Source organism: Mus caroli, unplaced genomic scaffold, assembly GCF_978045245.1.
Source record: "Mus caroli unplaced genomic scaffold, Mus_caroli_1 scaffold_20, whole genome shotgun sequence".
Classification (NCBI taxonomy): Eukaryota; Metazoa; Chordata; class Mammalia; order Rodentia; family Muridae; genus Mus; species Mus caroli.
Window position 1 is genome coordinate 8273216 of NW_028227275.1, and position 16692 is coordinate 8289907.

At 51.5% G+C, this 16692-nt stretch overlaps 1 protein-coding gene across 2 annotated transcripts in view; it reads left to right on the forward strand.

Moving 5' to 3' along the window:
* The window catches only part of Xpnpep1 (X-prolyl aminopeptidase 1), a 47582-nt gene that overhangs the window by 19786 nt on the left and 11104 nt on the right, over window positions 1-16692 (forward strand). For both annotated transcript variants that reach the window (XM_021151323.3, XM_021151326.3), the window contains 11 exons: window positions 4298-4361; window positions 5478-5582; window positions 6732-6824; window positions 7104-7247; window positions 8833-8928; window positions 10931-11012; window positions 12517-12727; window positions 13985-14074; window positions 14993-15043; window positions 16061-16119; window positions 16246-16323. In XM_021151323.3, the coding sequence (XP_021006982.1) occupies window positions 4298-4361; window positions 5478-5582; window positions 6732-6824; window positions 7104-7247; window positions 8833-8928; window positions 10931-11012; window positions 12517-12727; window positions 13985-14074; window positions 14993-15043; window positions 16061-16119; window positions 16246-16323 (1073 nt within the window). The remainder of the gene's footprint in view (window positions 1-4297; window positions 4362-5477; window positions 5583-6731; window positions 6825-7103; window positions 7248-8832; window positions 8929-10930; window positions 11013-12516; window positions 12728-13984; window positions 14075-14992; window positions 15044-16060; window positions 16120-16245; window positions 16324-16692) is intronic.

Genomic DNA, 16692 nt, shown 5'->3' on the forward strand with positions numbered 1-16692 from the left:
GTTGCTGGGATTTGAACTCAGGACCTACGGAAGAGCAGTCAGTGCTCTTACCTGCTGAGCCATCCTGCCAGCCCTTGTTTCTTAAATTGAATCCTGGGGCAGGGTAGTGATTTTATCCACTGTTTCTTTAGAGCCAAGAGCCAATGCCTGTGATGGCAGTGCATCGTAAAGCCTCGGGCCTGGTTCTGTGAGGTCTTAGGTCTGAGATCATGTAGTACAGAGTTCCTGTTGATGAGGGACTTGACCTGGGCTCCTTTGTCAACACTGCTACCTTTCTAGCAAAGGGAGGAGTTACTGAGAGAATTTTTTTTTTTTTTTTTTTGGCTTTTCGAGACAGGGTTTCTCTGTATATATAGCATTGCTGTCCTGGAACTCACTTTGTAGATCAGGCCGGCCTCGAACTCAGAAATCCGCCTGCTTCTGCCTCCCGAGTGCTAGGATTAAAGGCGTGCGCCGCCACACCCGGCTGGAAAATATTCTTACATTTAAATCTTGACGCAGCCATTCCTTCCCATCACATGACCTACCTAGAAGCAATGGGACCTGGGAACTGTCCAGTGGCCTGGCTACACTGTGGCGTTTGTCACACTTTGCTTACGCATGTTGACGCTGCTCTGTTTAGGAGAGGAGAGGTGCCTGGGCGTTGACTCGGTGTCTGGCTGTAAGGAAGGAGCTTATGTCTCTGTCCACTGTCTGCATGCGGAACTCTCCTAACACGGATCTCCAGCCATGCGGGCTTAATTTTGTGGAGAACTGAATGTGTGTGAGGCACAGTCCAGGTGCCTGCCCTATAGGAGCAGAGTGTCAGGGCGGGGATCACGGGCCTCCAGAGTGGACTCTGATACGTTTAGTCTTGTGGTGGCGTTTGCTGTCCTTGTCCTGTTGCAAGTGTATGTGGCCATGTGACAGCTCTCAAATCTAAGCACGAGTTACCCCCATCCCCAACCTCAGAGTTCTCTAGAACTTGCAGGGCAGAGTGCAGGCCTCTCAGGGTGATGTTTGGGGCTCTGACTGGTTCTTCAGTCCGTTCCCAGAATTCTCTGCTGCTGCCTCTGTTGTCAGGCCCGGTTGGCTGGCAGCCCAGATCTTGTGTCTTGCCTCCGGCCTTCCTTAACCTTCCCCTTTTCTTCCTGCTCCTCATCTGCCATGGTGGCCCAGGTTAAACCCCTGAGCGTGGCCCGATGGCTTTAAGGGCAGGATCTAAGCAACCTTGAAGCTAGAGCGAGCTTCGTACTGCATATGTGGCATACCTGTGTGGCTGTAGCTCATGTTTCTCGGGATGGATGCTGGCCCCCGTGGCTGGCCAGATGCCTACTCGGAGAGGCCTGATTAGGTTCCCTGAGTCTGGCTCACTGCCTAATGCAGAGGAACAGTGCTGCTTGTGTCTAGGGCTGAGCACAGCTCACACCCAGTCCTTAAGTGTGGGTATCATCTTCTCCCTATTTCCCAGATGAGCAAGGTGAGCCCAGCTAGTTGGCTGAGTGTCAGACCTAGTTACAGGCTTGGAGTATAAATTGTGTTATTATTGAAGGTTGTGGACTCTGGGCCATACTTTATCCAGACGAGACGACAGGGCCTGATCAGGTGGTAACTTGGGGACTGGGCCAGGATTTGCCTTTGATCTTAAACATGACGGGCCGATGAGAGTTTGAAGGAGAGCGGTGATGAGACGTGTTAGTATTAGGGCTATGTGTGTGTTTGAAACTCCCCCTGTCAGTGCGTGTGAAGTGAGAATTCGGGACTGTGGGCAGGTGGAAATGATGAGGCTCGGCCCGAATCCTTTTATGAGAAATGCAGAGAATGGGAAATTCTGAAGGTAAAGCCAGCAGCTGTGTCTGCTTCTCTGTGACTCTCCTTAGCCTGCTCTGGGAAGCGTGTCTCTGGGTGTTGCCAGCCTCATGACTTCAAGAGCACGGGCCAGGACTCAGCACTCGTCACTGTGGAGGTAATGATGCTGCCAGCCCCCGCGAGCCGTGTCTTTCTGGCTTGTTGACCACTTAGGTCATGTCTGGTTCTTGCCCCAGGCTTTGTCTGGGTCCCAGGCTAGACATGATCATCTGCTGGAGAAATCTGTCCCCTGCCTTTGTGGTCGGGACTGGACGAATCCTGTCCCTCCCCAACCCCTCAGCTTCCTGGAGAGTAATGGGGCCACATTGGAGATCCATCTCCGAGAGAGAGAGAGAGAGAGAGAGAGAGAGAGAGAGAGAGAGAGAGAGAGAGAGAGAGAGAGAGAAGAGAGATCGATCTGGAGTGAGGGCCACATCCAGGGAGCCATGTTGTCAGAGAGCATCTCTGCTGACCGGATGCGTCTTCTGTCGCCTTTGTTGTCCTGGTTCCTCGGGAGGATGGGGTTATGGATCCCTTCAGTGTCCAAGCTTTTTCCCCAGGTTCTGCCGAGGTTCGAGTTCCCAGCAGACCCAGGGAACAGGTGTTGCTTCTCCCCAGCTCCTCTTTCTCCGTAAACTTGTTTGATTTTTGAGAGGGTGATGGTGGTGGTGGTGCTGCTGCTGCCCCGTCTTCGTACTTGTCTAGGGGTCCCTGGGGATGGTGGCAGCAGCCCTGGTGAGGGATGCAGATCTCTGTCACAGCAGGAGAGGTACATGGGTACATTTTTCCCCCAAATGTACTGACTGTCTCTACACGCCCTGGGCTTGGCCAGCGGCCCCGTGCTCTACCTAAGTTCCTTCCCTCCCTCTAGGGTCCTGCCACATAGCACTGGCTGTTTCCTGACTCCTGATTTTCCAGCCTCAGCCTCTTCTTTCTGACATTGCAAGGGTGCTCTACCATGCTTAATATTGTTTACCTTGCTGAGTCCTTTGGCCTGGGTAAAGCCTGATTGATGGCAGTGGTAGTGCAGGGGGACTCAGTTCCAGACAGAAGCGGAGCTGGCCTTGGATCCTGGTCCACTATCAGCCTGACAGTGGGCAAGTTACTTACTAAGTTTCCTTTTTGAATCTTAGTTTATTAACTGGTTTGCTGGAAAAAAAAAAACCTCTGAGAAAAGCTACTTACAGGAGGAAGGGCTTGAGGGTGCACTCAGTCATGGTAGGAAAGGCTCCCCACAGGAGCAGGAGGTGGCTGCTCATGCTGGTACCCAGAACATTTTTCTCCTTTCTGTTCAGTCTGGGACTCCAGCCTGTGGAATGGTACTGCTCCCAGTTAGAGCGGGGCTTCCTGCCACAGTTAACCTAACCTGGATATCCCCTTTAGGGTGGGCCATTCTACCTTAATTAATCCAATCTTAATAATCCATCACAGACCTGCCCACAAGTTTGTCTCCTAGGTGATCCCGGGTCCTGTCAAGGCGGCGGTATTAACCGTCACACTCAGCTTCCTTACTGGCTTTTGATCTTGTCCTGGACTCCTTAGGATGAGAGATACCATGTGCTGGAAGTCAGCCTGGCATAGGCTTCAGGGTTGTGGGGCTGGGGCTGACAGCTCAGGTCCACATCCCACCTCTGCTATTTACTTTGTACAAAGTTAATGAGTACTGCTTCTCTGGCTGCCCCACGGTGGATTCTTACGTCCCCCAGCCCCTCCACCTTCCACCAGGAGCACTTCTCTCCCACATAGAGGCAGGGGGGTTCTGCGTGTAAAGGGCCTGGTTTTGAGGGAGCCCTCTGGATTGGAGGGAGTGCTTCCTCCTGTTGCCTGACAGGAAGGGATGGAGGGGACACACAGAGGACGTTCAGAACGAAGCCAGTGTCTAAAGAGACTGAAGCGAAGACAAATGCAGCTCCACTCCTCAGAAAAGTAACAGACGCCCAAATGTCAGCAGCGAGGGAGGGAGGGACAGTGAGCAGTGTGGCTAAGACCTTACCGAGGGAAGCGGTTCTGAGCGGTTTCTCTACACATGCTTTGTTCTCCAGAGGGGGCTGTGCAGCAAAATTAGAGTCTTTCACACTGTGTGCTAACTTTTTGTTGTTGTCTTGCCTTTTCTGAGGCTGGATGTTGCTGTGTAGCCTAGGCTGGCATCAAACTGAGGCATAGTGTTGCTGTGTAGCCTAGGCTGGCATCAAACTGAGGCAGGGTGTTGCTGTGTAGCCTAGGCTGGCATCAAACTGAGGCAGGGTGTTGCTGTGCAGCCTAGGCTGGCATCAAACCTGAGATTGTTTGGCCTCAGTGCTGGGAGTACAGGTGTGTGCCACCATGCCTGGCTATTTAAAAAAAAATGTTTGGTTTGCTTTTCTAACTGTCCCTTTGGCCCCATGAGTGAAGGTACCAAGACCCCTCCAACTGTTGTGACGCGCATAAGCCGTAGCTCGGGGCATGAACGGCTCTCGTCTCTGTTTTCCAGAGTGAGTACATTGCACCCTGTGACTGTCGGAGGGCCTTTGTCTCTGGATTCGATGGCTCTGCAGGTGAGTCACTAAACTTTCTGCTCTTACTTTGTCTTTGTTTTGGTTCTGCTCTGGAGGTAACTGAATTGTGTTCCAGCCTGTGCCACAGAATCAAAAATAAAATGCAAACTGGACATCCCCCACCTGAGCCTGTGCAGTGGTGTGGGTTGTAATTTTATCCGCTCATCAGCGCCACCTTTTAGTGACCCTCCTTCTTTTCTGTGTCTTTGCTGTTCCATACAAAACAAAGCAACCTTCTATTACAAAGAACAGTCTTGCGCTTTGTGGTGCTTATGATGTGCACACAGAAAGTAGTATTAATTAAACTGAACATGGCTGCCTAGCTAGTGCTCCGGAACATGAAATAAGGAACCTTAATGGGCTTATGAGTTCTCCCACCCACTGTAGCTTCCTGGTCCTGTAGCGGTCTCTGTGACCTTTTGATACTTGGTTTTAACGGCGTTAGATAACAGTGGCTGATGTTGATGTCCTTTGGTGTAAAGCCCTAACTTTTCCAAAACTGTTACACCCTTGACTTTTTGGGTGGTTTCCCCTTTGGGCTCCCATCCCTTGAGCAGACTCGATGAGGTCAGAGCCCCTCTCTTCTTGTGGTTCACCTCTGCTTCCTTTGGCTTAAGTGCTTGTGTTGGTTGGCACATTTCGGTTGGTTTTGGCCATCACCTCTGCTGAAAGCCCTGAGGTCTGCCAGGCCTGTGGGGACCAAGGGCAAACAGAGGTGGGAGCCTGGACTCTGCTGATGCCTGCTGAGTTACCATGGATGCTGATGGCCCAGGTGGCCTGCTTCTGGGGGAGGTGGAGCAGCTCTTTGTGGGTGTCTGTTGGAGTGGAAGAACCTCTCCCCCCTTGTCTTGTGGGTTATGAGGTTTGGCCACAAGGTCGTCTGCTCCATCCTTCTTAACTCTGGCTGCTTGTGTGTGGAGGCCAGCATCCTGTCCATCTAGGCCTCGGGACTGCTCTGACAGAGTCTGCCCTGAGCTGTAGTCAGTCTCTGACCAGGCGTTTCCTTGGAGTCTAGGACTCCTGTGTGCCTCACTGCCCTGGCCTGCCTACTACTGTCTTCATACAGACTCTCAGTGGTGGTCAGAAACCTTCTCTCTTCTTGCTGCTTTGCTCTAGGCACAGCCATCATCACAGAGGAGCATGCGGCCATGTGGACTGACGGACGCTACTTCCTCCAGGCTGCCAAACAGATGGACAACAACTGGACTCTCATGAAGATGGGTGGGTAGAAGATGGGTGGGTAGAAGATGGGTGGGTAGAAGATGGGTGAGTAGAAGATGGGTGGGTAGAAGCAGAGCCCAGCCCCCGTGGCGGAACTTGCATGGTCTGGGCAGGGCTGGTAGAATGCTTTGGAGACCCAGGATCTTAGTGCTTCTCCTGACATCTTGGATCCTTTGAAAAGCCAAGGAAAGCTAAAAAACACCATGCCGTTTTGTACACACCAATGCATACTCACTTTTAGAAGATCCAAGGTTCAAAAATCCCAGGTTCAGTTTGCAGAGAGAAACTGACTTTGGGGTCTGCAGGCTGAAGCTGTCGGGTCAGAGCAGTAAAGTGTGTTCCGTCTCCTATTGAAGTGGGAGTATGTCAGGTCTATGGTGTGGGGTGGCTCCCTGTCCCCTCTCAGTGCCGCTCCCGTGTCCTGTCTCCCTTTCCTCAGGTGTGCCACAGTGTAGGGAGGTTCTGCAGGATTTATCACTGCCTGTGAGTGACACAGACCTAGGGTTTTGCCAAAGATCTGGCTGCTGGGAAGTCATGTGACTTCATCCTACAGAAGTTACACCAGGACTTCCAAGGAAAACTTTGTTAATAAAGTGGCTTATTTAGTGGTTTGTTTTAAATAAATAAAAAAAAAAAGTGGGAAAGAGTCAAATCACAAAATAAAGTTCCGAGCCAGCCTGCCGTTTGTAAGGACTGGGAGTCCCGTGCTTTATAAACCATTGAGCTTCCTGTCTGTCAGAAGTTAGCAGAGAAAGCCCTCAGAAGGCAGGGGCTTTAACTCTGAAAGGCGTGCTCGGTGCCAGGATGTTAACTGTTTAGCAGAAATCTCATTGCTTTAAAAACGTTGTCCCCAGAATAGTGGCTGGATTAAAGGAAAACTGACCTCTAGAAACTGTTCTAGTTCTCTTGGAGGTTGTTTATTATTTATTGTCGTCTTGTAGAAGGAAGAGGCTGTCTGTCCATTGTGGTAGGGAGCCCCAAGGTTGCGGTGGGCTCCTGTGTGCGCCACTTGGAATCCCCAGAAAGACTTTTTGTAGCCAAGACTTAGGCTCAGTCCTCCAGTCAGAGGCTGGCTGTGGGCAGGGGCTTTGCTCTGTGCCCTTGGCCTTGTATATGAAGGGAGAGCACTTAGCTGTTCTGTCCTCCTAGGTCTAAAGGACACACCAACCCAGGAGGACTGGCTGGTGAGTGTGCTCCCAGAAGGATCCAGGGTCGGTGTGGACCCCCTCATCATTCCCACAGGTGAGTGACTTGGTCCTTGCCAGCCTTCTGGGACACCTCTGTATATCCTCCCCGTTTGCTACTGAGATCTGGAGCCACAGGGACTCAATGTGACTTGATGTCACAATGGAGGGTCAGCTAAGAAGATGTTTCTGGGACAGGCAGGGAAGGCCATGGTGGTCTCCATTCTGCATGCCCGGCACTGAGGAATCCCTTCCAGAAGAGCCTGGCCCGAGCCCTGCCATTGGCCTTAGGTGAAATGAGTATTCATTTTGTGGCCGGCCATATGTTTTTCTTCAGATTACTGGAAGAAGATGGCCAAGGTACTGCGAAGTGCTGGTCACCACCTCGTGCCTGTGAAGGAGAACCTTGTGGATAAGATCTGGACAGACCGGCCCGAGCGTCCTTGCAAGCCCCTCCTCACACTGGGCCTGGATTATACAGGTCAGAGCCATAGCTGTGACCCTGAGACCCTGCCTTGCTGGCCATATTAAGGACCCTGTTATGGAGTTGGTAGATCCCATTGTACGCAACCTTGTCACCAGCACGGGTCTCTGGCATTACCACAGGACTCTGCCTCAGCTGGCGTCGAGGGCAAATTGACAAGACAGGGCTTGAGTGCCTTCTGCCTTTGCTACCTGCTTGCCACCTCCTTTGGCTTGGTCTGTGGTGGCAGAGCTCCTCTGGTGGGAAGACCGAAGCTTTTCCCTGGGTGGCATCTCTCACTAACACTCTCCTGGGTCTGGCACTGGGTGTGGCACCTCCTGACCCTGTTCCTCTCTTGTAGCACTTGTAGGGCTGCCTTCCAGGCCTCAGTGTCTTGCACCTTACGGTGTAGAAGTTTCGATGTGGCCGTCTCCTGGCCTGTGAGAGTATGTGAGCTGCGTGGGCTGCTGAGCTTTTGTGGGAGAAGAAAGTGTGGATCAGTGGAGACAGTGAAGGGTGGAAGGAGACTGGAGGTGGGGCTGCGGGGAGGGCCTTGCTGTAGGAACAGGGAGGTGGATGGATGGGGGAATGGCTGGAATGTAGGCAGATTGCCAGAGGGGTCCTGGGAAGAAAGTATCACAGCTCAGACACTGGGCTAAGTTCTAAACAGCATTCCCAGGCTGATCTTCAAAGCAGTCTGTGGTTGTGGGCAGCCCCTGGCTTGTTTTCCTGTGTGACACCCTCACTGGAGGGTGTGGTCTATTGGGGAGGATGGGTAGGGCGAGTGGCCTGGGGTCAGCTTAGTATTTTCCATCAGTGTGGTTGAAATTGTTTGTAACTGAAATAGAGCCTCTGGCCTGTTGCCGTAGGAGATCTCTGATGCTGCCGCCGCCAAAGTTTCTGTTTTGCAAACAGTTGCGTGCCTTGAGTGTTCAGGACACTGCTAGTGCTAGGTACACCACATAGGAGTGCCTACCTTGTTCATAGGTAGCTAGTGAGACGCTAAGTTAACAGATGCTCCTGTGGTGAGGTGACTTCCTCGGGTGCCACATTGCATTCTGGGGAGCAGCAGGGAAGCCTTGGCTGTCCCTGACAGGGCAAGTGTCATTTGGAAGTAATATTCACAGTGAGTCAGGCTGCAGTAGGGACTCTTTGGTCTTAGCCCCAAGTCTTCTGGCCCAGGAAATGTAAAGTGAGTTTCATAGGTGAAGTCTCCTGCTGGAGAGTATATCCACATAGCCCAGTCACACCAGCCTATATATAGGAGTGCACTTAATCGCTGATCTAACTGTATGTGCAGCCCTGTGGATTAGGAGACCCTGGGTATGTCCGGAGCCATAACTGCCCCGAGCAGTAAGACCCTGGTAGATACCTGTGCCTGGCAAGTTTAGATGCTTCGTGGGGATCCGTGGGATAAACATGTTCCTGGTGAGGCAGTCAGGTGACTTAGCAGTCAGGTGACTTGGCAGAGTCGTTCTTCTGTAGGGATGGACAGGCTGTCGTAAGAAGTGGTACTGTGTAAGAGTGTTTGGCGTAAGCCTTTTCACTCGGCTTCTGGCCTCCCGGGATCACAGAGGCGTCAGAAGCACATTGTTCCTTGCAGGCATCTCGTGGAAGGAGAAGGTTGCAGACCTCCGGTTGAAAATGGCAGAGAGGAGCATCGCGTGGTTTGTAGTCACTGCCCTAGACGAGATTGCATGTGAGTACTCCGGTTCCACGGCAGAGGCGTTACCTGATCTCCTCCTTGGGCCTCTGGGAATCTGTGTGTTCCTGCCATTCAGCTCTCTGAATGGTGAGGCGGTTTGTAACAGTGTCCTGAAATCAGAGAGCAGATGCCAGCTAGCACAGGAGGAAGCATTCCAGTTGGGCAGGGGATGATACACTTGCCCGAGCAGTGCACAGCCAGGGGCTCCTGGTAAATCCTTGTGTGATGCCTGCCTCTGGCCTCACAGTCTGAAGGACTGTGACTTCTCTGAGGAAGAATATTTCTCCTAAACACGTTCTGTGTTGCCCTCTCTATATACTTACATCGTTTCTAAGATCTTCACAGAGAGAATATTCTAGTAAAGTTTTTACCTCAGAAAACGTAAGAACTGAGCAGTCTTCTCTAGGCCCTTTCCCTTCATCTTCCGACTTTCCACCACCCTTGCCCCGTGCAGTTGTTCAAAAATCTGTCATCTTCCAGAGCCTGAGGAGCCTGACTGAAATGCTCCTCCCTCCTGTCTTGCTCTGACTGGAAGAGGCTTTTGTGTTTTATCTCCCCACTGGAGGAAGCAAGCCCACCCCGGGATGCCCTGCCTCTTCCATTCCACAGGCTTTGTCAGACGTCTGTGATTGTTGTCTCTCACTAACCCTGTGTCAGAGGGAAAAAAACACACAAAAGTGCTTTCTCCCCTCGAATATAAGACAAATATGTTGCCGTTTAGGAAAAACTGCGAAGGGCAGAGGAAGTAGAAGGAAAACAAGACCACTGAGGAATATTCTTCTCTGAGTCCTGCTCCCTAGTGATGGCCACTGTTGACATTTCTGTGTGTCTGTCATTCCGCCTGGTGTTTAAATGTGTCAGCATGCTGGGAACAAGCAGAAATGTAATTTAAGCATTGACAGTTCCATCAAATGGTTAAACTCCGCTCTGCCTAACAGTTTCCATATGGAGGCCTCTGGGCTATTTCCAGTTTCACCATAAGTTATTATGATATTCTTATCAGGACCATGGCTCATGCACTTCTTAGTTTCTGATGATCTCCGTCTTCCTATTTCTGGTTGACTTTGCGGGTAGTCTTGTGAGTGTAAGGGTGAGCATGTGGCGGGACTTTTGGTTCATCCCTTCTCTCACATGTCAGCAGCCCCACAGTTGTTTCCATTCAGAAGAAGATAGTAAGCTTGATGTGGGGCACATGCCTCTAACCCAGCACTTGGGAGGTAGAGGCAGGCGAATCTTGAGTTCGCCTGGACTGTGTAACACGTTCCAGGCTGTCTAGGGCTATACAATGAGACCTTGTCTCCAAAACATAAGAAACTGAGAAGGAATCAGCATGAGGTTAAGCCTTCCTGCTTTCCCTTGAGAAGCCATTATTTTAGCATAGAGGCAGCAGCCTTTTGTACTTGGCCCCTTTTGCTCTCTTATCTGTAAGAGCAAGCATTAGAGCTGGCAGCCAGGACCAGACCTGTATGGGCTGCTTGTCCATCAGGCTTCTCAAGTGTTCGGTGACCTCATCAGACTCTGGGCCTGACTCAAGACTGACGCTCTGTGTCCATGGAGCTCAGCGGGGTCTCTAGGTCACCACCACCACTTCAGTCTTTCTCTCCTAGGTCGTCGTTTTGGAATGGAAAGAATGCTGTGTCCTCCTTATATTTGTTGGGCGGGTGGTGGTGGTGGTTTGGCAGGTGTCCACAACTAGGTTAGCAGTTTCAGCTCTTAGGGGGACACTGGTTAGGGTTTTTTGACCTTGCTCCCTCCTCGGCTTGCATCAACTAGGGAACAGTTCTGGTGCCCTCAGGTGGCAGAACCCAGCAGCTACAGCTCCGTCGTGGAGCCCTGTGTAAGGTCCCTCCCTCCTTTCTGAGAGATGTGGAATCCTTTGATAGGAGCTGAATTCTTAGCAGAAACTCTTCCCTCCCCCAAAACCTACCTGTTAAGCTTGACCTGGGAGCCAGGCAGCTGACAGAAACCATTTTTAAGAAAATGCTTTCCTTTTTAGGGCTGTTCAATCTCCGAGGGTCAGATGTGGAACACAATCCCGTGTTTTTCTCCTATGCGATCGTAGGCCTAGAGACGATCATGTAAGTGTCCTCTCCCACCCAGGCTCCCCTTCCTGGTCCTCGCCTCACCGTTGCTATAGCTGCTTTCTCACCACGCAACTCCCGCTTCGTCCTTTTGTCCTTGTCTGCCCTGACAGGTGTTTATTTTTATCCTGCCTTCTTCCCTCCAAACCTCTAAATGTCTTGGAATCTACAGAAGTATTTATAGTAACCCGAGGCTGAGAAATAAGTACACGAGATTATCAGAGCATAGGTTCTTCATGAGGTTCCTGCTGTGTGATCTTGCCCAGGCCACACAGGTTTCAGGTTTCCCAGAAGGCAGTGCAGAGAGAGCGGTCTAGGCTCAGCTATGTGGTTCTGGACCCCAGGCGTCCTAAAGGCCAGCAGTGACGTGGGGGATCCTGGTCTCTGCTCTGTCGACCTGCCAGGTATCACTTCAGAGCACTGCTTTCAGGCTTCCCTCATTGTCTTTCTATTGGATGGGATTCTTTTCTCTTGTGATAGAACACTCTGAGTAGAAGTCACGCAGGGGAGGAAAGGATAAACCTGACTTACACTTCCATTCCATAGTCCATCGTTGAGGGGAACCAGGGCAGGAACTCAAACAGGAGCTTGCTAATCTGGCTTTCTTATACAGCACAGAATCGCCTGCCTAGGGAATGGTGCCACCTGCAGTGGGCTGGGCCCTCCTGTATCAGTTGAACCAAGACAATTTTCCAGAGATTTACCCACTGGCCAATCTTTTTGGACAGTCCCTTAGCTCATTTGCACTTCTCAGATGGTGGTAGGCTGTGTCAAGTTGACAGTTAAAACTTAATTAGAGCAGGGACTATTCTGCACACATCTTTAATTCCAGTTCTCAGGAGGCAGAGGTAGGCAGATATCTGTGAGTTTGAGATCAACATGGTCTATATAGTTCTAGGACAGCTAGTGCTACAAAGTGAGACCCTGTCTCAAAAAACTATCTACCTACCAACCAACCAACCAACCACCCACCACCACCATCACCAGCAGCAGCAGCAGCAACAGCAGCAGCAGCAGCAGCAACAACAAAACCATTCTTTCTTCTTTTCAGTTTTTCTTTACTTACTGTGTAAAATAGTGGGCTTCATCATAACACTCTTCCACGTATTTATCATTGTACCTTACTGATATTTGGGCATCCCATTTATCGACTGTAAACTGTGTTGGGGCTGGTGGTAGATGCTAGCATGAGTGTCAGGGCCCTGGGTTATACTTGAGAAGCTGAGCTCTCCTTTCCCTGAAGGATTCAGGCATGTAAGTGGGGGACCGGCCCGTTAGGAGCTGTCCTAGGTGTGTAAGAGGAGATGGCTGGAGAAAGAAAAAAGCGTAGTGAGTCAAAAGTGAGAGGGTAGGTGAGCATCGTGGTGCGTGGGGGTGGGGCGTTAGGAGGAATCTTGGGAAAGGAACAGCATGCCCTCCTTTGTCTTGAGAGTGAGGTGAGCCTTGAGTATGCTCTACTCACGTGCCTTCCTTTCCTGGGACCCACCGCTGGCCCCCGCAGGCTCTTCATTGACGGGGACCGCGTCGATGCGCCAGGCGTGAAGCAGCACCTGCTCCTTGACTTGGGCCTGGAGGCGGAATACAGAATCCAGGTCCTGCCTTACAAGTCCATCCTGAGTGAGCTCAAGACCCTGTGTGCTGACCTGTCCCCGAGGGAGAAAGTGTGGGTCAGTGACAAGGCCAGCTACGCTGTGAGCGAGGCCATCCCCAAGGTGAGTGGCCCTCAGTCTGCCCTGTCGGAGCGGCGCTAGCGCCTTTGTGGTTCTGATGTTGTAAAGAGCTGGAACAGAGACCTGGGCTTTGACCTGTGGTCTGCGGGTGAGCCCAGAGCTGGAGCCTCGAGTGGGGCGGATGAGGCTCTTTACACTCTTTAGGCCCACATCTCTGGGGTGTGGTGTGAAGGATGATCTTGGGTGGCACACTGTAATGCTTTAGGCTTACTTAAATGTATCTGTCTTAACAGCAGTTAGCGGGCTGAGTAAAGAAGCTCTAAGTAGAGTCTGGAAATGCTTTCAGATAAAATACCTAACAAGCAAGGTTCGTGTAGGGGCTGAACAGCCATGGCGAAGGCACACAGGAACCTGAATTTGGGGTACACGTCTCAGCACACGCCTCATCTCTTTCCCTGTGTTTGAGGTTTAGCTGTTTGAGTCCCAGAGAGACTAGGGAGTGGAGGATTTGTCTTAGGATCACATGGCAGTGACAGCCTTGCCCTTCCCGAGTCCTTGCTGGGCCAACACCTGTTGATCCACTTTAATTAGAGTCCGTGGTAGGACCCAAGCTGAGACCCCTTCACTGGGCTTTTTCTGCCTTTTGGTTGATGAGTGGAGCTGCTCGTTAGCATCCCTGCTGCGGTGACGCTGTCTCTGGTCTACTGCAGTCACTCAGAGCACTCTTGCTTTCCCTGCTACGTGAGGGGAGTTTGGGGTGAGGGGCGGAGAGGCAGCGAGGTGGAGAATGCGCACAATTTGAGGAGCTCTGAGCCAGTGTCAGGTGTGCTGAACTCCTTCGAGTTCACACAGAGCTGGGCTCTGATTTATTCTGCACCAGGGAAGGGTCAGCCCTCCAGACTCAAGGTGAGGAAGCAGCTGAGGGTGATCACAGGGAGAAGTGGGGAGAGAGCAGGAGTTCTTTTTTTGCAGGTCACCCCCTCCTCCCCCTTTTTCAGAGGTAAAGTTGTTTTGGCTAGCTCTGAGAGGATAGTGAACTCCAGTCATCGCTACAAGGCTTGGGACGCAGTCCTAGTAGCATCAAAGAGCTCGGCTTAGAGGAGGATGTCTCACTGATGATGGGTTTAACTTACTCTGGGTGAACTCATGCTGTGCTGAACACGTCCGAACATCAGCTACCGTGACAGGACTGCAGGGCACAGGTGCTGAGTTCCGAGCAGAGGCCCTTCAACTGGGTTGTCTCAGAGTGTGTGATTCATTCGCAGCAGCCTGTTTCTCATCTTCTGTGCCTTGCCCTAGGATCACCGCTGCTGTATGCCTTACACACCCATCTGCATTGCCAAAGCCGTGAAGAACTCCGCTGAGTCGGATGGCATGAGGCGGGCTCACGTGAGTCGAGTGGCTGGGGTGGGAGACAGGGTGGGGGTGGTCAGAAGGACCCGGTGCTCTCCTCCTCTCTGGCCCTGGGCCTACGTCCTCAGGTTTTCCAGAGTCAGTGGGAGAATGAAATGACTGTGTTGGGCACGTAGGCCTGAAATCCTAGTTACTTGTGAATCTAAGGCAGGAGGATTGTGAATTTGAGTATCAGCTTATATAGTGGGACCTATTTCAAAAACGAAAAACAATAAAATTGAATGTATTAAAATTTTGTGAAATACACCACAAAATACAAAGAAAGCAGGCTGAAGAGATGGTTAACAGCACTGGCTGTTCTTTTGGTGGTCACAGGTTCAATTCCCAGCACATATGCCAACTTACAACTGTCTGTAATCCTAGTCCCAGGAGATGTGATGCTATTGTCTCACCTCTGGTGGGTGCTGGGCACACAGTGCATAGCCACCCGTGCAAGCAAAACACCTATAAACATTACATGCACGCACGCACCCTACATGCCCCCCGCCCCCATGCACCCATGATGACAGTGTACAGGGTGGTGGGGCTGTGGTGTAACGAGAAAGAATAAGAATCAAGCAGAAGGTGAGGCCAGCAAGATCTGAGGGTGACAGAGGCTGACCATAGCCTGTCATTCCTGGCCCGTGCAGGGTGGGAGTTCACTGGTTAGAGGAGCTGTCCATGTGCTCAGGTGGAACTCCTCCTGACTGAGCCTCAGCTGATGAATAGCTGGGCAGCCTTCTCGCCCAGTAACGGGAAGTACTACAGAAGGCTTCCAGGAACTCTACCACAGCATGGAAGCTGGAGGGCTGCTGTGGGGAGTGCGGGGTGTGTGTGTGTGTGTGTGTGAGAGAGAGAGAGACCACCACGGGACTGGTACCTGAATCTCATTACCCAACTCTGTGGTTTTTGCAGATTAAAGATGCCGTTGCCCTCTGCGAACTCTTCAACTGGCTGGAGCAAGAGGTTGGTTCTTATCTTAGTTGAACATGTGGCTGTAAAAGCTCTCTGTGGCACAGCCGTGGCCTTCCTGGGCTCCTGTGGCCTAACACATTCATTTGATCTTAGTGTTTTCTGTGGCACTGTGTTCTATAAGTCTGTGCATCCGTGTTAGAGAGTCATAAAGGAGGGGATAGGGAAGGTGGCCCTCCCGAGTCACAGGCCAGCTGGGTGTGTTGGGAGGAAGCTCGCTTGGTGCGAGTTGTTTGAACTTTAAACCATAAAACTTTTTATATTAAATCGACTCTTGGCAATTAATTTCCCACCCATCCATACCTGGAGCTGACAAGAGGTTGGTTTCTCTGTGCTGCTATTAAATAGCCTCATTCTCCCTTTAAATGACGAGGAGCTGCTGGCCCTGGCAAGAGTGGGCTCTCCTCATGTCTTCTAGTGTGGCCACAGTTTCTCCATGCTTCAGCCGTTGCTCTTTGCAAGTCATTTTGTTTTCCTTGTGGTTACAGCTAGGTTTTTGTGGCTTGTGTATTTTACCCTTGTGTGAACATGTAGTGTGAGCCCTGGCCATGTGCTTCGCAGTCTGAAGAAAAGATCCAGGCAGTGACTTTGCTGCATCCAGTGGCCAGATCGTCTTACTTAGCTATTCTTCCTGTGGCTGGTTGACCTTCTTTCTTCTCCCTTTGTTACAGCCCTGTGGCATCTTTGCCGGTTTCATACTTGCCTTTAGTAGGGGACGCTTTTGAAATTCTAAACTTAGATGCAGTACATTTTGGCAGGTTTGGGTATATCGTGCTGTGACAGAAGAGTCCCGTGAAACATTAAGTGGCTAGAAACCCTTCCACTTTACACAGCTGTGCTGGGAGCCTGCCAGAGTTCCCTCCCTGATAGAGCGGAGACACAATGTATCCTGAAGAGTGGGCCCTCCGGGTGTGAGAGCTGAGCACCAGTCAGCTGTCTAACGAACCTCTTTCACGGGTCTGGAACACGAGTGACTCCGATGATGATTGCTAAGCACTTTTTTTCTTGCAGGTTCCCAAAGGTGGCGTTACAGAGATCTCTGCGGCTGACAAGGCCGAGGAATTTCGAAGGTAAGTGTCTGATGAGGAGGCCCAGGGACCTTGTGCTGACTCCTTGGCCAGCTGAGTGTGCGGGGAGGGCCTTAGTTCCCAGCCCAGTGCAGACCTTCCAGCGACTCTGCTCTATCTGTGTTCCAGGCAGCAGGCTGACTTTGTGGATCTGAGCTTCCCAACGATTTCCAGCACGGGACCCAACGGCGCCATCATCCACTACGCGTAAGGCATGCAGACGGAGCAGCACAGGCCTGGCCTTGCATCTGCCTCTACACAGGAGTCTGAGCAGGGGAGACAGTTTTCCCAGAGGTTTCGAGTCCACCCGTTTGTCTGTGGAGACTGGAGTGGGAGATAAGATCCCAGAGGCCTCGTCTCCTCTGAGTCCTCAAGTCTCCACCTTTTAGGACTCTCCTCTTCCTTCTTTGCTGCTATTAAATTTCTTTTGAGATAGATTCTCACTTTGTAGCTCAGGCTGGTCCAGCACTTATACATAGCCTAGGCTGGCATCAGCCTTGTGATGATCCCCCTGCCTCAGCCTGAGATTACAGGGATCAGTGACCACACCCGGCCACATTTCCTTCCCGAGGTTCA